The sequence below is a fragment of the Babylonia areolata genome, chromosome 11 (assembly GCF_041734735.1).
Source record: "Babylonia areolata isolate BAREFJ2019XMU chromosome 11, ASM4173473v1, whole genome shotgun sequence".
In the NCBI taxonomy this organism is placed as follows: domain Eukaryota; kingdom Metazoa; phylum Mollusca; class Gastropoda; order Neogastropoda; family Buccinidae; genus Babylonia; species Babylonia areolata.
The window spans coordinates 15,020,702-15,044,079 of record NC_134886.1 but is presented as its reverse complement, the minus strand read 5'-3'; the positions used below and the strand labels follow the sequence as shown (position 1 = coordinate 15,044,079).

General features: G+C 43.1%; 1 protein-coding gene across 3 annotated transcripts in view; it reads left to right on the top strand.

The window, feature by feature from the left end:
* Positions 1–8,480: 8,480 nt before the first annotated feature.
* Positions 8,481–23,378, top strand: part of LOC143287563 (high affinity cGMP-specific 3',5'-cyclic phosphodiesterase 9A-like) — an 81,223-nt gene continuing 66,325 nt past the window's right edge. For 2 of the 3 annotated variants that reach the window (XM_076595655.1, XM_076595656.1), the window contains exon 1: positions 8,481–8,724. In XM_076595655.1, the coding sequence (XP_076451770.1) occupies positions 8,637–8,724 (88 nt within the window). In that variant the 5' untranslated portion in view covers positions 8,481–8,636. The remainder of the gene's footprint in view (positions 8,725–23,378) is intronic. The other variant, XM_076595657.1, reaches the window with a different exon arrangement.

The window sequence follows — 23,378 nt, the reverse complement described above, 5'->3', positions numbered from 1 at the left end:
ACTACGACGACATAAAGCCTGAGGCACATAGATCATTGTTCACATACAGCCTTGGACACTTAGATCATTGTTCACATACAGCCTGGAACGCATAGATCATTGTTCACATACAGCCTGGAACGCATAGATCATTGTTCACATACAACCTTGGACACATAGAGCCTGGGACGCACAGATCATTGTTCACATACAGCCTTGGAGTCAGTGATATCGACACGTAGAATCTTCAGACAATTAGTGTTTCGGACACAGAGCTTTTGGACACATTGTCTTGGACACACAGTGACATTGGACATGGTTTGTTCTTCCGTTCTGTCTTGATTTGATTATGGAAATGCTCTTCTTGCTTGCTGCCCCAAATTATGTGTAGACAAACTTCAAAAAGTTCAAAACTCTGCAGCACGACTCACACTCAAGGCTAAGAAACGTCAACACATCACTCCCTTACTCGCTTCCCTTCACTGGCTCCCCATTCAAGCACGAATACAAAAGAAACTCTCTGTCCTTTGTCACAATTTCTTCACTGATCCGTGTCCTGTCTATCCTTCAGATCTACTTTATGTCTATTCACCTTCCAGACAACTCAGTTCTTCAAACGACATGCACACGTTCAGTGTCTGTTCCAAAGATTCTTGCAAGAACTTATGGTGAACGTTCCTTTTCGTTTGCTGCACCCAAACAGAGGAATTCACTATTCGCATACATCTGTCAAACCGCTGCTGGTCAGGCATCTGCTTGGCAGATGTGGTGTAGCGTATATGGATTTGTCCGAACGCAGTGACGCCTCCTTGAGCTACTGAAACTGAAACTGTCAAACCCCAACTCCCCCATTCTAGAGAACACTCAAAACATCTTTCCAGACTGTATTTTTCTAAGTAAGAATTTCCATCTGCATAATTATGCTTGCTGTTATTTTATCACTGAGCGTGTTCTTTGTGTTGATTTGCGTGCATCTGTAATGATTCTTCGTGTGGTTCTGTGAGATCTGGCTCCTTGGTGCATGTTCTGACAAGGATGAATGTGATGTGTTTTATTTTGCTGTGATTCGGGACTATGTGATGCGAGACTATGATATTACCGGTGTTGATTTACATATTGTTATGTCATTTAGTCTGAAGTATGTGGTGTGAGACTGTTGATTTATTATTTTTTTTTTTTTTTTTTGGTACATATTTTTACGTCACGTAGTCTTAAATTAGAATATTTTAATGTAAAGCGCGGGAAACCTCATCTGAGATGGGATACTGCGCTATATAAGCCTCCATATTATCATTATAGTGCCTTTATACACATAATGCCTTGGACACATATAGCCAACAGTCCCCTTGAACTCATAAATTCTGAGACACATAGAGCTTGAGAGACGTTGATCCGAAGACACATAGAGCCTTGCGCACATACAGTGTGGAACACAAAGGGCCACGGACACATAGAGGCTTTGGACATAGGACCTTGAGAACACAAAGCTGTGGACACACTGTCTATGACTAACAGAGCCTTGGACACAGGGCCATGCACACTTCGAGCCTACGGCACAATACATGGCCGTGGATACATAGGGAACTGGACACTTAGAGCCTACGGCACAATACATAATAATAATAATAATGGATACTTATATAGCACACTATCCAGAAATCTGCTCTAGGTGCTTTACAAAAACGCTTTGTTAACATAAAATATTACATCTATGTTACATACACACACCAAAATGTGACTACACACACACACACACACACACACACACACACACACACACACACACACACACACACACACAGACACTGCATACATACATTTTAACAATACATGTGTATCTAACAGCTACCCTAACACATACGCACAAATAGGCAGGCACAAACTTACATAAACGCACGCACACACAATACACATTCATATACATGCATGTAGTTATGTACACATACATATATACACACACATAGTCAAGCACAGCTAACGCAAAGGAAGTGGACCTGCCACAATTGAACTTACTGCTGAGGGAAAAGGTGAGTTTTGAGACGAGATTTAAAAGATGCGAGGGAGCTTATTCCACGTCTTTGGCGATTGAAAAGAAAACGATCTGTGTCCATGGTCTTACTTCTGACGTGAGGTATCCTGAGAAGTCGAGTATCAGAGGAAGAACGGAGCTGGCGAGACGGGGTATAGATATGGAGGAGTTCAGAAAGATACTTGGGGCCAGATCCATTGACTGCAGAAAAGGTCAGAGTGGATAGCTTATAGTCTATTCGATCAGAAACAGGCAACCAGTGGAGAGACTGAAGGAGAGAAGAACATGATCAAATTTAGAATCTGCAAATGAGTCTGGCAGCGTTATTCTGAATTCGTTGGAGTCTGTCTAACAGATATTTGGGAAGGCCAGCCAAAAGAGAGTTGCAGTAATCCAATCTTGAGAGAACCAGAGAGCATACAAGTGTCTTGGTTGCATCGGTTGAGAGGTAGTGCGGATAGAGCTGATTCTACGCAGTTCCAAATAGGCAACTTTACAGATATTCGAAATGTGCTGTTGGAAGGAAAGAGACTGGTCTAGGATTACACCAAGACTGCGAACAGGAGAAAGTGAAACAGGTGTGCTAGTGATCAGAACAGAGTCAGGAAAGGAAGGATGTTGACGAAACTTCTTTGGACAGGTTATCATAAATTCAGTCTTATCATCATTTAGTTGCAGCTTGTTGAGAGTCATCCAGTCCCAGAGTCAGGAAAGGAAGGATGTTGACGAAACTTTTTTGGACAGGTTATCATAGATTCAGTCTTATCATCATTTTGTTGCAGCTTGTTGAGAGTCATCCCGTCCTTTAGGCCAGCAATGCACTCCTGTGTTCGAGTCACCAGTGCATCAAATTCAGCTATGGAAGCCGACTGATAAAGTTGTGTGTCATCAGCAAAGCTCTCATGCGACATCACATGATGACTGATGACATCCGACACAGGAGCCGCATACAGCACGAAAAGAACAGGACCTAGAAAGGACCCCTGTGGGACACCATATTTTAAGGCAGATACTCTAGAGTATCTACCATTTACACACACTTTCTGTGTACGGTCTGACAGGTAAGACGTGATCCATGCTAGTGCAGTGTCACGAATACCAAAGGAAGTTTTAAGTCTGTTCAAGAGGATAGAGTGGTCGATAGTGTCAAAAGCTGCTGACAAATCTAAGAGAGCGAGAACAGATATCTTATCCTCATCAAATCCCGAAAGCAAATCATTCACTATTCTAAGAAGGGCCGTTTCGCAACTATGACCACGTCTATAAGCTGACTGGTGGGAATTAAGTAAAGCATTTTGTTCCAGATGAGCTAAGAGCTGAGACAATATGATCTTTTCTAGCAGTTTTGATAAAAAATGACAGATTAGAAACAGGTCGATAATTTTTCAAACAATTATGATCCAAAGATGGTTTCTTGATGAGTGGACGTACAACAGCAGATTTGAAGCTTTCAGGGAAACAACCAGACAGTAAGGAAGAATTGATGACATGAGTAATGTGTGGCAGTAGAACATCAATACATTCAACCAACAAAGAAGACGGGACAGGGTCAAGCTCACAGGATTTCGGACAAGCGCTCAGACACACTTTCTTCACAAAATCTTGAGTAGCCGGTTGGAAACAATGTAAAACAGGACCACTGTACAAGCGTTCTTGAACGGGTGAAGAAAGAGACACAACAGAGTCAAGCTTCTCACGAATGCATGCTATTTTGCCGGTGAAGAAGTCAGAAAACTTTTGAGGGAGTTCCTGCACCGAAAATGTTGTAGGGAGAGGAGTGTTTTTCATTTTCCCAAGTAGATTGTTCGTAGCGTTGAAAAGCTGTTTGGCTGTGGTGCATGCAAGGATTTTAGAAGAGTAGAACTTTGACTTTGCCCTGTCAACAATGATGTCCCTACTGACGGTCAAACTAGTGGCACACCAGTGCCTCTCAGCTCTCCTTTTCTCCCGCTTGGCCTCCAACAGTTCTGGTCCCACGTGTTGTACCAAGGCGACGGGGAACGATTGGAGATCAGGCGCCGAGTCGACGGGGCGTGCATGTCGAGTACAGCGCGTAGGACAGTGGATAGCTGGTCAGCAGTGGGTTCAAAAGGGATATCAGTCAGCCGGTCAGCTTTAAATAAGTCTAAGTCAACTGAGGTCAGTGTGCGCACCTCCCTGTACACACGGGGTGTGGGAGGTTTGGTGAGATTCAGATGACACGTCACACTGTGATGGTCAGAGGACAGGGTGTGATCGACGGTGGTAGACTACATGGCCGTGGATACATAGGGAACTGGACACATAAAGCCTACGGCACAACACATGGCCGTGAATACATAAGGAACTGGACTCATAAAGCCTACGGCACATCACATGGCCGTGGATACATATGGAACTAGACACATAAAGCCTACGGCACAATACATGGCCGTGGATACAAAGGGAATTGGACACATAAAGCCTACGGCACAATACATGGCCGTGTGGATACATAGGGAATTGGACACATAAAGCCTACGGCACAATACATGGCCGTGGATACATAGGGAACTGGACTCATAAAGCCTACGGCACAACACATGACCGTGTGGATTAATAGGGAACTGGACACATGGAGCCTACGGCACAATACATGGCCGTGGATACACAGGGAATTGGACACATAAAGCCTACGGCACAACACATGACCGTGTGGATAGATAGGGAATTGGATACATAAAGCCTACGGCACAACACATGACCGTGTGGATACATAGGGAACTGGACACATAAAGCCTACGGCACAACACATGACCGTGTGGATTAATAGGGAACTGGACACATGGAGCCTACGGCACAATACATGGCCGTGGATACACATGGAATTGGACACATAAAGCCTACGGCACAACACATGGCCATGTGGATACATAGGGAATTGGACACATAAAGCCTAAGGTGCAATACATGGCCGTGGATATACAGAGAACTGGACACATAAAGCCTACGGCACAACACATGGCCGTGGATACATATGGAACTGGACTCATAAAGTCTTGGTCACTTGGTGCGTTTGGATACACAGGACATTGGAAAGATGATTAATAATACAACTATGGTCAGAAAAAAAAGCCTTGGACACACAGACCCTGTGGCAAGTGTGTGTGTGTGTGTGTGTGTGTGTGTGTGTGTGTGTGTGTGTGTGTTATAAATAACCTACTGGAAACGATGTTATTTTTTACGCGCAGAAGAAATAAACGTAGCAAAATGGAAGTGATAGTTTCTTGTTTTAATTTCTGCTAATTTCCAGTTTCGTTGTTGTCGTGATGATAGTGTAAGGTATGTGTTCAGAACAGGCTGGGTGTTTCTGGTCTTGCCGAGGAATGCTGTTTTGCTGTGTGTTAAACCTGACCTTGGTATGGCTGGAATTGTCCAGTGATGCGTTATGCATGCTGTGTTCTAGAGTTGTGGAATGGTCTTGATTGTTCACTGTCAACTTGTTGTTTTGGGTTGCATCTTCCTCGCCGTTCATGTTGGCGACTGGCATCATTGATGTTATCGTGGAGCTGCGTTATCAACTATATCAGTCTTCGGTCGTGGTTATCGTTGTGTCAATTGTGGGGCTTGTATCGTCTGCGCCGTTTCCGATCGTTGGCGCCTTCGCTCTTGGTCTGTGGCTGTGAGACTTTCCCTTACGTCATAATCCTCTTAGGGTGACGCCATTGCGTAGAATAGAATCTTGCACTCAAAGGGCCCTGAATTGGACATATGTAGTTTTAGACTCAAAGGGTATTTGACGCCGCGTATAACACTGGACACATCAACCGTTGGACCTGTAGACCCATGGACAGGTTGGCCTTGAAGCAAAATCCTGACTCCAAACATAGGCTATACAACTTACAACACGCTAAACTCAAAAGCATACTTTGTTGCACACATTTTCTTTCAACCACATCATATCAACAAAACAAAACATTAGAAAAATCGACAACAGCTGATAGGTCAATAAATAATTATTTCTCTCATATAACCAGTATGATCTTCGAGAGAGGATCACTTAATATAAAGCCGTTAGAAAATCGTCATAATGCTGTTAGCATACAATTCCTGTAATATAATCATAGTAAACTATAACAAAATCCCCATCCCATAACTCCTGGCCTTGGAGTTGATTCGTGATTATGCGCGGCCACCTTATAGTTCTATATAAGTCTGGATTTACAACATTTGTTCCAAAATTAATGGCAAGGATTGGTTTAAAGTGGTGTGTTTTTGTATACTAAGTGAAACCCTTTTGCAAGACGCTCAGCCTGCTATTGCAAACAGTTTTCTCTTGGTGATAAGGTGTTGGCAGGTATTACACTGACACATGCAGCACTAGGACTGTGGTGTGGCATGGTTTACACCTGTGTCAGCCAATCATCAATGTCTAGTCTCTGAGACAGTCCACGTACATGTTCGGACATACGGGTAGACAGAAACAAAGGACACCCCCTCCCAACCCCCCCCACCCCCACCCCACACCACACACACACACACATCTCAATGACTTTAACTGCAGTAATCTAGTCAAAAAACACATTCGAAATGCAACCCAGGCACTCATATGGTGGGGACTCACGTACTTAACTACGCCAAAATTCAAGCGCGAGAACGTGAACAACGTGGACGCAAACTGCGCATCCAGCTTACGGGATTCAACACGTACACAGACACAGACACACATACACACAGAGGCTACACACACACACACACATGCGCGTCAGTGCGCACAGGCACACACTCACACAGACACACACATACACAGACAGACAGACACACACACACACACACACTTCAGTGTCATAGAGACTTTTTTTTTTTTTAAATTTTTTTTTTATAACCTAGCTCACCTAAGTTCGGAACTGGAAAAACAACAAAATAAATCGGAGACATAACTCAGCCGAGTTTACTGAAGATAGGGGAATTAGAAGGAACAATGTACACTGGAAATGAAACATGAAACTAAAAAAAAAACAGTCTTCTCCGTCAGCCTCCGGTCCGGCACGAATGCTGCAAGATATCTTTATCTTCTTCCTTTTCATCCTCCTCACCCTCCTCCTCCTCCTTCCTCCTCCTCCTCTTCTTCCTCTTCTCCGATATTGTTCAGTATTGTTGGTCAACTTCATTTTTGTCCGCCGGTTGAATCTGAGTTCATGTTAAGTTGATTCGTCCAACAAAACAACAGTTATAAAACAATCATTGCTGTTTCAGACGTGTCCATTTCTTTTTCATGAGATAATGGAATACTAAGCCTATCGATCACTGGCGGATATGACTACATGTGAACGTGTAATATCCACTCGACAAAGAATAAATGAATATGTTAACTGAATCACAAGGATTTAAGTTCAACAACAACTGATTAAAAAAAAAAAAAACGAAAAAGAAAAGATGCTGTATTCACCGCACACGTACGCGCGCGCGCACTCGCATACACACATGCCTGTACTTGCATATAGATAAACACAACGACACACACAAAGGCATGTATAGCTTTTCTAGCCTCAGTTTTGTTTGTCTTTCTGTCCGTCTCTCATTTACCACTGACACACACATACACACAGGCACCGATCCACACACATACATACACGCTGCGCGCACACACACACACACGATACCATGGCACATACGTTTCTCGGCGTCAGTATTTTTCTCTTTCGCCGGTGCGCACGCGCGTGATAGTGCGCGCGCACACACACACACTGACACACCGGGCTGTACAAACCCGCACCTGAGTCAGTCATGCAGTACTGAGGCTCGGCAATACACGCACCCACAAACGTACACGCAGACGCAGGCACGCGCGCGCGCACACACCCGAGTCAGAGTCAGATCGCCGTCCTGCTTATATAAAAAAAGATTGTATATTAGATTAAGCATGCTTGCATTTGTGCACACACATACGTGCATTTGTGCTCACAGAGCTTGAGCGCGGTCGCACAAACACAAGTCACACTTTTCCATTCACATACAGATCTGAGCCGGACGGTCAACGCCCAGTTTGCGTGTGGCGCGTTTTGTTATGTACGAAATATGCTTGTTTGGGAAGTGTTTCCACGACACAAACTACGGATGTAACAGAAACAATATTTTTGCTCAGTTAGTGGAACTCGTTGTCAACGCCTGACTGCCTTACCACATCCAACGTGTCTTGACTGACTCGACAAACGGTGTTTTGTCTAATCTGTCAACGAGCTGCCAACTGTACGCCCTACAACAAGACGATTCCCATGCCTGCTTATTTTGATCACGTGACTTTAGAGGCCCGAACGGAGATGGTACTCAATTCCAATTAATCAACCCAGCTCTTTGGGAGTAAAAGATGTTGTCAAATAATCTGAAGCCTTTTAGAATGTAAGTAATTTAAGATCAATTGACAAGAAGTAATGCAACTTATTCATAAGACTGCTAATGAAGAGAGAAAAAAGTTGTATCCCTTCGGGTCCCTTCAAGAGCGCTGACACTCGTCTGCCAGGCAAGCAGACGAAGCCTGGAAACCGTGCAAAGCGAGCGAGCGTGGAGAACCCGAAATCAGCTGTGAATTGTTATGACAGTTCATGGGGGAACATAGCACCAAGCCGGTCTTCATGAAGTTGAGTACAAGACAGCGAGTGTGTGTGAGGGTATGGCGACCAAAGTGGTGTACTTTGTGATAGATGGACGGGAAGAACAAGCAGAGTTTCACAGTGACGACGAAAGTGAAGATGTTCGAGGTAAGGAAGTCGAGTTTCTTCCCTTCTTCGTCATAGCGAACATTCTTTCCAAACTTTATTTCTGCAGGTTCTGCGCCTGCAGAAAGTTTCTTGCGGTGAATCATGGGGATTCCAGACGTTCTGGTTTTATTTTCTGGAGATAAGAACTTTTAATCGCGATTGAGTGGCTGTAAATAAACTTGTCGATTTTCGGAATTTATCAAACGTATAAATAGGCTCTGGATTTTTCTTTTCAGTCTAAGTTAACAGATGAATGTAATAATGGGCATCACGTTTTCAGAAGCAAATCATAGGTGTCGGACCAGTCAGCTTCATCCTCTCACAGCTTTTCCACCGAAAAATGAATGAGAAATTACAGACATCCTTTTAAACGGCTGTTTGGCTATGTGTGGTTTAAAAAAAGAAAAAGAAAAGAAAACAAACAACAGAATCTTAACAAGTATCGTAACTGGATGCAAAACATAATAGCGGTTTAGACAAGAGTAAAGTTCTTACACGCACGGTGGAAAACTTTTAAGTTATTTCTAGTACTGGAGAGAAGAAATTACCAAGGCTCAACACCCAGTAGTTTTTTTTAAAGTGAAATAAACGAAAGGCGTGTGTGTTGTACGTGTTTGTATTAGATGTTTGTTACAGTAAAACAAATTATAAACTCTAGTTTGTCAGTCGTGCACAAGTGGACACCATTTCAGTGCACATCAGTTAACTCATTAACCTACCATCAGCAGGAATTTAAGAAGTTTCTTTTATTGTGCTGAGCATTGAGTGATTGACAATATGGATTTTGAGTCTAAGATCAAGGGTGAGAAAAGTGGATTGAATGCTCATTCATGGCCGTGTGTGTATGTGTGTGTGTGTGTGTGTGTGGTACTAGACCGTGTGTCACATTCAGTGTTATTTACTTGTGTATGCTGAATCATAGTTGATTTTGTGTGTGTGTGTGTGTGTGTGTGTGTGTGTAAGTCATGCAGGTATATGTAATGTATACCATGATGTGCCCATATCATGTGTACAGCTACCAAAAGAAAAATAAAAAAAAGAACAGAACAGGTACACATGAATACAAAGCTATAGTATATGTATATGACTGCAAGAAGAGTATTAAAGGATAGATTGCAGGCTTTAGAAATTTTTTTTTTTCCATCTGTAATACTGAAAGTTATACCAAAAAAACATTGTGTTAAGTTGTTGGATACAGCACTTTGTGTGTGAATGTGTGTGTGACATGTACTCTGAGGGGTGGATGCGTTTACCATGATTTTTATCCTGTTTTCCTCTAGATCTTGAGTAGTGGTCAGGACACTACAGGTGGACTTGGCACCACATGACAATCTAAGCAGCTTGAATTTCTCACAGAAAAAAAATATGTTGTGTGACACGAAGGAGAGAATGAAATAAAACAAAAACACTGAAAGTGTGCTGCTTAATGAACAAAGGGCATTATCAAAAGAGACATCTGAAAGCATGTCAGTCATACCTGGCGTTTGATTGAAAAGATTTTCCGTTCTGATTCAGTGGTTTTTACTATGTGGTTTCTTTGATGTGTAATCTTGATGCTCTGTCAGTTTGTGTGACAGATCTGTTATCTTCATGGTTTGTTTTATCAAGTGGGTAATCTGGCATCACCCCCACATACCCAAGAAATGTTTGATCTAGACAAGACTTGGTTTGGTTTCTTTTCAATTTGATCAAATCACCATTAAAGAGAAGTTTTATAATTTGAGTATACAAATCATATGATATATATATATATATATATATATATATATATATATATATCATGATGGCTGTTATATATCATATGATATAATATATATATATATATATATATATATACACACACATAGTATATGGTTATATTAAAATATAAATGATTATAAGTTTACAGACCTGCAAAACAGTTACAAAGTAAGATTTTCAAAGTGTTTCATTTCACTACACAACATTATGTGGAGATATATAATTCTGAAATCACATTCAAAATATAATATCACACACATACATTCTCAGAATTTTTATATGTGACTCTACTCTTTAAAAAGTTGCACTGACTCTACTCTTTTATAAGTTGCACTCACACACCCACCACAAATGAACTGACGTGTATGTGACCTCTTAATTAATGTGTGTGTTGAGTTAGTACGTATACATGTATCTATTATATCCATTTAAAATGTGTGATTTATAAGTGACTGTCTAAACTGTAGATGTGTAGTGATGTTTAGGTTAAAGGATTTAAAAACCTGAATTGATTTAGACTGATAGAACTAAAAGTTGATAATTATGAAACTGACAGTTGAGATTTTTCTTTTTTACTTTCTTACTTGACAGTGCGTATTAATAACTTACACTTTATACAGTGAATCAGAATGTGCTTCAGTGCTGTGTTTTACAGTTTAATAATAGTGATATATATATATATATATATATATATATATATATATATATATATATATATATATATTGTTTCTAATCAACAAGTAGGTAATAGATTTCATTACTTAATGTGCACACACAAACATGAACTCATGCAGGCATATGTGCATGGAGGAGCATGGAAAGAGAGGAGCGTCTCAGTTTCGGTGGGGAACATTGTGAGTCAGTGAATGTGTACCACTGCAAAATCAGTTACTGATATACTGTAGATTTGACTGCGGGATAAAAAATTATCAAGTGTGGAATTGGTTTCAGAAATATTCAAATCAAATGCATATGTATAAATTATATGTTGTGTGTAAGGTTAAAACAATCATTTATACACCACAGTCAGGAGAAAGGATGAAATATTGTTGCAAATATTCTGAAGAATTTCATTTTTAATGATAAATTATCTGTGAGTGTATACACACACACACACACACACACACACACACACACACACACACACACACACACACACACACACTCACTCACTCACTCACTCACTCACTCACTCACTCGCACTCACTCATACACATACACATACACACACGCACACGCACACGCACACACACACACTGTGTGTGTGTGTGTGTGTGTGTGTGTGTGTGATAATCTTCATGAAATATTTTTTTTGTGCTTTTCATTATTTTCATTTTTCACCCATTCCGCTTTCATTTCTGTGTGTATGAGAGAGAGAGAGAGAGAGAGAGAGAGAGAGAGAGGTGGAGGGGGGGCCTTCAGTGAGAACAGAAGAAACCCTTTAATGATCAACGCAGTATTAGTATGAAGTATGACCAGTACCAGTACTTTCAAAATAATGGGACTGTTGTCCCACTCCCAGTTGACCCATTGCATTGATTGAACCTTGGTAGCACAGTCAACTTCAGTGCACTGTTTACCAGTTCTGAAGAAAACATCAATCTTCAGTTCTTTTGATGGTAATGGTCAATGGACTGTCGACTTTGTTCTCTCGGTTGATGAAATAGCAGCACAGAGCGCAAAGCAACAATGCTACAGCCATCAGTTAAAGACTAAAAGGTTTTCATTGTGACTGTAAAGCTCAGAATTGTCTCCGAGCGCTTATGTTTTGCTCCATTGAAGATGAAAATATTGTTTGGTATATGGTGGAATAGCTCTTATTTTTTGTTCACTGTTCTATCCTTTGCTCTCAGGTCTTTCGGTGTTTTATGTCAGTATTCACAGTGAAGCAAAATGAGCATGGATGAATCAACATGCTTGTCTGTATTTCTATGGGTTGGCACTGCTGTGTTGTCTAAACACTGTAATTCATCACTCATAAGCCAATGACTGATACTGTGTGTGTGTCTGTGTGCGTATGTGTGTGGGTTTGTGTAAATGAATGTGTGATTGTGTGAATACATGCATGCGTGCATTATGCATACACACAGACCCTGTATACACAAGTATGCAATTTCTATAAATTAAGGTGGTTTGTGCAATCAGAACTGTACCGGGTGGTGCTGTTTTTTATGCCTGCATTTGCCGTTTCAAATCTTCACTGATTCTTGGTTCAAAAGGTTTCTTGCAGTGGACCTTCCACTGTTGTATCAGTACCACTACTACCAGTGTTGTTGATGAAGACAGCTGTTTAAGTGTTGTCTGACAATGGAATGAATTTGAGTGTTGCCCAGAGATCATCCCGAAAAAAAAAAAAGTTCACTTTCTTTACTTTTTTGTGGGGTTATAAAATAGGTGCTTTACATAATTGTTCCTATAAATACATTTGTAATTAAATTTATATAATTTAGAAATCAGATAAAAAGACAAAAGTTTGTGACAGTTTCCCCAGCATTTTTGTACATGTGTACAACGACCAGATTTGAGAAAGCATTGCGAGTAGTTAAGTTTGATTGGCAAGTCATGATTATGTCACATATGTTGCCATCGTTACTTGTGTGTTTGTGTGTGTTAATCAGACTGCAGTTCTGATTGGATTGACTTCTGGTTCTGTCAGTTTAGAAGCATCCGGACTTCAAGCCATGTGGATTTGAAAAGCAAATAGAGTAAATTTGCTGACGATGAGTGATTTGTATGTTTCAACTCTGCTAACTCAGTTGGATGATCATGCAGTCAAAAATGTGAGGGTGTGACTGTGAGCATTATTTGAAAGGTTTGGGCTGTGGTGTAAGGCTTAAGTTGATTTGTTGGAGTTGGTTGAACTTCCACCTCTTTCAAGTTTTAAAAGATGGTTTTAACACACAGTGAGCACAGGAAAAGAAGCTGTTTTGAGTTTTGTCAGTTTTTACTGTTTGTGTCATAGAGCTCAGAGTCAGTCTGTTTCTCTATGTCTCTGTGATTCATTAAAAGAAAGTCACTTGAGGAAGAAAGCAGTTGCTGCTTTTTCTCCTCAAATTTTATTAGGCAGTTCACAGTCTTATCATAGTTTTATCAAGTTTCTTAAAAGCTATGGTGTTAGATCAAGGTTTTGTATATAAAATTTAAAAACAAACAAAAACAACAGCAACAACAATGAAACAAAAACAACAAAACACACCTAAAAACCACCACCAACAAAACAAAAAAATATCCTTGTTGGGCCATTTCATGAACAGCACAAGATAGGTTGTTTACCAGCACTTACTTCCCACCATAACTGAGTCGTGTGCTTGACCCATTCGTTTCGTTTTTGTTTTGATCTCCCTGTTATCACCCAGGAGGGAAAAAAGATACACCAGGGCATCGCACTCATCACGGAAGAGGCAGTACACTACGTGGTTATAGCAGCACTGTAAGTTATAGAGGCTGTTAGTGACCCATCATATCGAGCCAGTCGTATCAGCTAGACTTGTCTCATCAGTATTGTGGTAGTAGTGCAGTAGAGAGTGGGGGTAAGGGAGGGAGGAGGGGCGTGGGGATGGATCCTAACAGCTAATCAATGGCGGTTGATCGGCACTGTCCGTTTTGCTGTCAGCGCCTGCTGTAGTCTGTCCCTTTCCGAAGGCTTGGATGTGGGCTCTGTGGTCGTTCGTTCATTGATGTTATGCCAGTCCTGTTTGTCTAAGCTTGCCAGAAGCGTGTCGGGTTTCCGCGAATTAATGCTGCGCTGCAAAAACCGTCTCTTCGGAAAAAGCTTGTGAAAATTTCGGTATTCGTAACTCGATGCGGACGCGAACAGGTTTGTTTTTGCCCTCTCTCCGGCCATCCCCTCCAACTCAGATTGATCACTATAGCTTTTTTTACCTCCTCCTCCTGCGGTCCACATTTATTATCCCACCTGATCTGATCTCACCCCCGCATACGTACAACGCATACATGTACGATGGATATCAGTTGGGAAGCGATGTTATGGAAAACAGTGCTCCGTTGTAACTCCAGCTGCATTGAGGGCTTTACATAACGAAAATATTTTGGCTGTCAGTCGAGAACGTGTTGCTGTCGTAGTCTCCCGGGTACACGCATACAGATCGCAGGTGACCGACAGGAAAATAAGGCACGTCTGACAGTAACACTGATAATAAATTGACATCTGTAGCGTGAACATGTTTCCATATTTCCACATGGCCAAAATGACTTTCGCGTGCCACGGTCGTATGTGTGGCCCAGCTTGCTCTCTCGGTGTCGCTCTGTTTGAATGTGCGTGTGTGCGTGTGTGTGTGTGTGTGTGTGTGTGTGTGTGTGTGTGTGTGCGCGCGCGCGCGCGCGTGCCGGTCGAGGTTTGGGCTTTGCAGCATTTCTATGAATCGACGATGTTTTTATTAACCGCATTGTTTACGTTTGAGCATGCGATCCATTCCCGTAGTCGTAGTAGTGTAAGATTTGAAATGAAGACGACTCCCACAGAACGCGCGCAACGTCCAAGTGAGCTGTTGACAAAAGGATTTGTGTCAAGTGATAGAAAAAGAACGGGCACTGCCTCAAAACAGACTGTCAACCAGGCGTACGGCACACTGGGTGATTGATGGGTAACACTGTGAGGACTCCCACACAAAGAACGCGCATGGGTCTCAATAAAGCCCAGTTCATGACACTACCGTCTGTTGCCACTGTCTGATCTAAACGCCCATGAACGTCCTCAGAAAGTTGAATTCAAACGCTTTGGACTCAGCCTCGATCTGTCAAATGGCTGAACTAAAGACTTTAGTACGTCAGTCTTCTGCACTGCGCTGCATTGAAGATTTTGTATGAAGTGTCCTCAGATAATGTAACTATGTGTGGCATTTTTTTTCCATTCACTCGGATGGCATCAGATGTTTAAAGTTACATGAATAAGGGATATGACAAAACGGACATGGTTTTGTAACCGTGTGTGTGCACGTGCATCCAGTCCAGTTAAAAAAAAAACACACACAAAAAAAACACAACCGAACCAGTCAACCGACAAACATGACCACGTCCGACCCGGCTAGCGATAGCATAGCTCAAATTCAGTAAGTTTGGATTTTATTTATTAGCTGTGCAGAACCATTGTGTACTTTCAGGCTGTCCTGGGTCTGTTTTAAACACATGTGAAGTACTGGGCTAAAATGGTGCACTGGCATCGGCTCTCCAATTTTCACCATGTCACCTTAGTCCAAACGTACCACTCGATTGTTGAAGTAAAAGCTGAACCGAAGCGCCATGAGTATGGCGAAAATTTGAGAGACAGGTACGTGCTTGAATTTGTATAAGCTTATTAAGTGCGATACATTCCTAAAGTCTTTGTGTGGTGAAACTATGAGATTGGTACTTGAATAGACGGGCGCAATAGCCGAGTGGTTAAAGCGTTGGACTGTCAATCTGAGGGTCCCGGGTTCGAATCACGGTGACGGCGCCTGGTGGGTAAAGGGTGGAGATTTTTACGATCTCCCAGGTCAACATATGTGCAGACCTGCTAGTGCATGAACCCCCTTCGTGTGTATATGCAAGCAGAAGATCAAATACGCACGTTAAAGATCCTGTAATCCATGTCAGCGTTCGGTGGGTTATGGAAACAAGAACATACCCAGCATGCACACCCCCGAAAACGGAGTATGGCTGCCTACATGGCGGGGTAAAAACGGTCATACACGTAAAATCCCACTCGTGTGCATACGAGTGAACGCAGAAGAAGGTACTTGAATAAGCTTGAGTGCGATACATCCCGAACTATGAAGTTTGTTGATGACACAGATTGAAATGTCAGTACTTGTTAGTATTACGAAACAGTGACTCGCTAGTTGTCAGTGAGCCAGACTTGAGCTCGATCAGTTGAAACATGTGAACTTTATCGCGGGCAAAAGGGAAAGAGACGGATTGTCACAAGAATTCCACACACTGATCGATAAGGGCTGTGTAAGCATAATGATTTGATATGTATGGATACTGTTTTGGAAAAAAAACCAACCCAAAAAACAACAAAAACAAAATCATATAAAAAAAAACAAACCCGTTGCAGTAGAAGACTTATCTGGGGTTAGTGTGAGAGAGAAGATAAGTGAACTGGGTGAGAATGAAATCAGATGTCGGAATCTTCAATGGTTTCGGATGACTTAAGCTGCAGCTTGATGGAATGTTATTCATTCTGACACCTTTCTCGTGTATTTTAATTTTTCATTTTATACTGCAGTTTTGTTATGTTATTTTTTCTTTGGTTATCCATTTTATTACATAATTCGTTAGGATAGGAGATAAGAATTTGTACATATGTACATCTTTACTTAGTTTTCCGACTCGGATTCGTATCATGAATCAGTGTGACGAAGCGTTAAATCGGTCTGGAGGCAATACAATGCATTTCCCCCTCCTCCTCCATCACCCACCCTCTTTCCTGTCAGTTCTCCAACAAACTGCCCTTATCCCCACCCTCAGTGGCCCCGGTACTTACTACCTACGTCAGAGGCGGCCTACTTCCACAAGAGTCCGTCTGTCTGTGTGACCGTCGATCTCTTCACGTTGCGGTTTGACTTGAACTGCTCGCAGACCTGACTCGGCTCACCTCCAGCCTGTTGAGCCCCGCTTTGTTTTGCTTTAGATTTAGTGGCAGCTCAGGGGTCTTCTTTGGTTGATTTGTGAGCGTTTTGCTCAGCTTTGTAACGGCTTTTTGTTTGAAGGCTGGCCGAGAAGAATGTTGGCTGTAAAATTGAAGGTTTACATTTTCAAGCAAGTAAGCCGCTCACTGCCTGGGCGCGTTTGTGTACCTACCTTTTCACAGGCACACAGACACAGACGCGCGCGCGCACACACACACACACACGCGTGCGCGCTCTGAGTCTCTCTCACATACACAGTGAGTGAGAGAGAGAGAGAGAGAGAGAGAGAGAGAGAGAGAGAGAGAGAGACTATGTGTGTGTGTGTGTGTGTGTGTGTGTGTGTGTGTGTGTACCCCCCCAACTCCCCCTCCCCCCGTTCTCTCTCTCTGTGACGTTGGACGTCACTCTGTGTGTGTGTGTGTGTGTGTGTGTGTGTGTGTGTGTGACTGGGTGGGTGAGTGGGTCTCTCCCCCCCCCCCACACACACACCCCACACACATACACACACACACACGCACGCACACACACAGACGCGCACGCACGCCGGTGGATGTTTTTTCAAGCCAGAAAGTAGTTTTCTGCCTTGACTTATATTTCCATTTTCGCTGGCTTTTTAAACCAAGTGTTGATCAACGGAGTTCTCCGTTCTTCACTCGTTGTTTATCACTGGAAGAAAATAAAGCAAAATCACGGAGAATAATCTTGACAGTGAGACTTAATTAGTGAATAGAAACACAATGACGGACACTGCTGTGATCTTAAAACTGCATGACCAACCAGTTCGCGGCGTATGGCATGACACATGACAGGGTTCCTGACCAGTACGTGACAGGATGTCGGTGTGACGCGAAGACAAGTTATTGTTTTTGCGCAGTCGCTGTCAGTAAGTGCGAGCCCAGCCGAGGCCATAAATTTAGTGCGGTGTTATGATTGCGTCATTGGAGAGGGGGTAGTGGGGGGTGGGGGGTTGGGCTTGGGGGGTGAATTGTAAGTTATGAATTGGGCGCCCAGCTATTCATTTACACACGCAGTCAAAACATACTTGAACAAAGATGCTCGCGCGCACGAACATGTTTATTCATTCGATCGTTGGCGCATGTTCATGCTTACCAACGTAGACACACGCACAGAACATCAAATACGCACGTTAAAGATGTTCGGTGGGTTATGGAAACAAGAACATACCCAGCGTGACCAACCCCGAAAGTGCAGTATAGCTGCCTACATGGCGGGATAAAAACGGTCATACACGTAAAAGCCCGCTCGTGTACATATGAGTGAACGTGGGAGTTGCAGCCCACGAACGCAGGAGACGACACACGCATATGTTTACACATAAATTCGCATACACACGCACACGCACACCTACACGCGCGCAGTCACTCACACACGAACACACACAGTGCGTGGAGGTTGTGTTAGTTGTGATAGATATATACTAGGTTTTGCAATGAATTGTTTTTGCATTTAAAAAAATACCATGTTTCGTTTCGTTTGAAACTTATCTGTTCGAACGTTCCGATATTTATTCGTCTATTTCATCATGTTTGTTCGTTGATTTTATTTATTTTTCATTCATCAATTTCATCCTGCTTTTGCTCCATTTATCTCCGTTTCTCTCTCCAATCTGCCCCGCACCCTTACAGTGTGTGTGTGTGTGTGTGTGTGTGTGTGTGTGTGTGTGTGTGTGTATACTCACTGAATATCCATTGTGCATTGAAAGCATCGGCACTTTTTTTATGTTGATGTTATTTCTATTTTTTTTAAAAGTTTGTCGTGACAGCGATGTTTTAGCATCGCCCTTATGCGGCTCTCACGGCCCTTTTAGTGGCCTAGCACTTTGACGGCTTTGAACATGAGGGCTGGCGTACCACAGTGTTACAGAATTGTTTGGGGGGCCGTCCTCAGGACACAGGGATTAATTGTTGAGTAGCGCATGTCTTTCAGTCTGTAATTATTTGTGTGTGTGTGTGTGTGTGTGTGTGTGTGTGTGTGTGTAGCACTCGTGGCTTTTGACCAGGGGCTAATATGACAGAGAGAGGGGGGAAGGGGGAGGGGGAGAGGGAGGAAGAAAACAGAGCATGAGACGGGGGTGGGAGAATAGAGTGAGAGAACTGACATATTTTTGACTCGACTGTCGGTGAACAAGTGTACAATCATCGGTTGTTTTTGTGCGCGTATGTAGTGGGGGAGGGTTGCTGAGGGTATATATAGCCTTTATTCGTCTACGGACAAAATGAAATGTTTTGACAACAAAGGGGGGTCTTGTGTGTGTGTGTTTGACACAAGTGAAGTGACATAAAAATCACATATATACATTTTGAAAAGCAGATGACATAATAGCAATAAAATGTTTTTTCTTGGTATTGCTGGAGGAATTGAAGCCTAACAATTGTTGAATTAGTTGAGCTAGCGGTTTGTGTGATAAATGTGGGAGCGGGGAAATAAGAAAAAGAAATGTTCTTTTGAAGTGGAGATACAACTGTACACTGTATGAGTGCGATCTCTGTCTCTGTCCCTCTCGGTCTCTATCTTTCTCTTTTTGTCTCTGCCTCCCCCCCCCCCCCCTCTCTCTCTCTTTCGTCTGTTTTAATACAGAATAATGGTTTTTTTTTGCAGATTCTTTTGCTTCACTGTCTCTGTCTCTCTCTCTCTCTCTCTCTCTCTCTCTCTCTCTCTCTCTCTCTCACACACACACACACACACACACACACACACACACACACACACACACACACACAAGCAGATAGAGGGGGAGGAAGAAAGCGAGTTGGGTGTGGTAAACACACACACACACACACACACACACACACACACACACACACACACACATACGCACACACACACACACTTGTGACACCACAAAAACGAGTGGATGGAGTGTATTGCACGCATGATTTGGTGCCTACTCAAGCCTGTCACCCCCTGAATGTGTGCGTGCTTGTGCGTGCATGCGCGCGCGCGCGCGCTCGCGCGCGTGTGTGTGTGTGTGTTGTGTTTGATGACAGGGTGAATGGTGTCAGATGACTCGGAACCCCCGTATGCATGTCCGTTTAGTAGTTACGTCTGGGTCCATACTTGTCTGTATGCACTCTGTTTCATGAATGACTGTGTGTGTGTGTGCGTGTGTGTGCGTGTGTGTGTGTATGTGTGCGTGTTTTCTATCTTTTTTATTTTACCTTGTTTTTCTTTCTTTTCTGTTCTTTCGGTCTCAACATTCTTTATTTTCTTTTCCTTAGTTCTTTCTTTGTTATGCACTATTAATTAAAAAAAAAAATTTCGTTCCCTGAGTTCTTTCTTCGTCACACACACACACACACGCACGCACACACACACGCACGCACGCACGCACGCACGCACGCACGCACGCACACATTCCACCACCACCATCACACACAGACACAGACACACCTGTACGTACGCGCGCGTACGCACGCACGCACGCACGCACGCACGCACGCGCACTCACTCACTCACTCCACACACACACACACACACACACACACACACACACACACACACAGAGAGAGAGAGAGAGAGAGAGAGAGAGATAATATTAGTGAAGCAAAAGAACGTGCAATGAAAAAAACGTAGCATTATAAGTGAGGAATTTAATAATTGTTATTATTGTTGTTAATGTATTAAAGATAAGTCTTTGCTAAGTTCCCGTCATGAATAAAATAAGTAATCAAAATTCACTGAAGGATTCGAGCAACTCATATCACAGAAAAAAAACAACAAAAATCAGTAGTTCTTTTCTTTTACCCCCATGATAGTTTGAGATGTGGGAATTGAAATTCATTGTGCATGATTCGTGCACCTTTTACATTTACATCTTATCTCAGAAGAGTATGTTCTATATGCTTTTTTTCAGTGTTAGATTAGGGTGTGAGGAAGAGAATATGGTGGAAAAGATTAAATTGACAGACGGAGAACTTGATGATGCACGCTCACTTGTGCGCACATGATCGCTCACGTTCCTTGTATCACATCACTTGCTTGGGATGGCAGGCCTGAAACGTGTGTTGCATGATTTTCATCAGCATGTCTCTGCCTCTCTCAGACTCTGTTTCTTACTGGCTCTGGCTCTCTGTCTCTGTCTCTCTCACTCTCACTCTCTCGTCTCTTTCCCCTTCTTACATAGTTCATAATCGTATTCGCTCTTTCTTACCACAGTAGACACGCGCACGTGTGCATATATACACATACACGAAGATATATGCACGCACGCACACGCACGCACGCACACACACACACACACACACACACACACACACACACACACACACACACACACACACACACACACACACACACACACACACACACACACACACACACACAGTATGTTACTTTCTGTTTCTTCTCTCCCTCTCTTTGTGTCTCTGTCTCCGTATCTCTGTGTCTCTCTCACTCTGTCTGTCTCCGTCTCTCACTGTGTCTCGCACACACGTACACACACACACACACACACACACACACGTACACACACGTACACACACTCGTACACACACACATACATACACACGCACACACACACACGCGCGCGCACACGCACACCACACCACACCACACCACACCACACCACACCACACCACACCACACCACACCACACCACACCACACCACACCACACTACACCACACCACACCACATCACCACCACCAACACACACACACACACATACGCGCACGCACGAAAATTCACGCATACGGGAGCACATGTATATATGCATGCACTCGCCAATCAGTCACTCGCGCGACCGAGCGCTGTGTCAGTGACACGTTCCCAGTCCAGATTGGGGAGTTTAAAACGGATATAATTATTTATGTTCCCCAGTGAAAGGAAGTGGTATCAAAGGCCCTATGTACAGGATCTTTGGGTTGTATGGATAGAATCGATATGTTGAAAGGGAAGACATTGCTGTTGTGCTGGCTTCACGACGTGCTGTGTATGTATGACTTCTCTTTTGGATCGATGGGTCCGGTCATTGGAGGCACAGGGCCCCGTTGTCACTGTAAAGTGGAATGTATTATATACAATAAATATAGTGGGTTTCACATTTCACTGGCTAGCTGCACGTGTACTGAATGGAACCTTGGCTTGTGGCTGTCGGGGCTTGGTGAAGTGGAATGAGCAAATGATCGTTCCTTTTCTTGGGTGCTTGTGTGTAGGAAGTCGGTTTCCTTGCTTTTTTATATTATTTTTTTCCTCCCATCCCCCTACCCTACATTCATTCTTTCATTCTGTTGCGCGCACGCTCACGCGCTCACACACACACACACACACTCACGCATACAGACACACACACTAAGCCATATACCGTAAACCATACATTTGCATGCATACACACGCTCGGTCTGTCTTGTCTCTCCCCCCCCCTCCACCCCCATCTACCCCACAAACCCCACCCATATTTCTTTTTCTCTCTCAAAGGGAGCGGTGTGTACCACTGATGAGCAGTCGATTTCGCCCAGGCTTGTTTGGTCTTCAGATACAAATGAAACGAATGCACCGATTTCGTCCACGTTGACGATTGAAGATGTCAATGGCCTCATTGACGAGCGGGGAATATGAACACCATGCAGGAGGTGGTCGTTAGTGAAGCGGATAAAAAGTTCCATTCCACATGTGTGTTTGAGGTTTTTTCTTCTTTCTTTTTGTTTTTGTTTGTTTTTATTGTTTTTAAGACGATCCAGAAACACCTTTATTCAAATCGTTGGTGGAACCAGCATAAGGAGAAGAATGGAAACATGTGATATGTATGATGAGTGTGTGTGTGTGTGTGTGTGTGTGTGTGTGTGTGTGTGTGTGATTTTCATTTTAGCGTTCAATTGCATGATATTGACATTGTTATTATTATTATTAAGGATGGAAACCAAGTCAGAGCGTAAGCGACTCAGAAGTGCGATACCCAAGAGAAGAGAGAGAAATGAGAGGGGAAGAGAGACATTACGGTTGTACTGGGCTTTTCTATTCACGGAGTGACGCTGTTACATTCTGTGCCCGATGAGAACTTGTGACATTGATGATGAAATAGGGCGCTGCACGCGGAAGTGACTCCCTGTAAATTTGCCCACTCCTGTCCAGTAGTTTACGGCACTGACGTAGGAGAGGCGCATCCGCCCTTGTGATTTGCACGCACAGGATCATCGGGACCGACGCAGATGCCGGGAGTGCGTCGCCGTTGTTGTTGCCCACAATAAGTCCGATTTCCGAACGATGACGCGCGGTGGATGTTGAAGGTCAGTCCGTTTCAGCACAGTCTGGATACATGTTGATATCG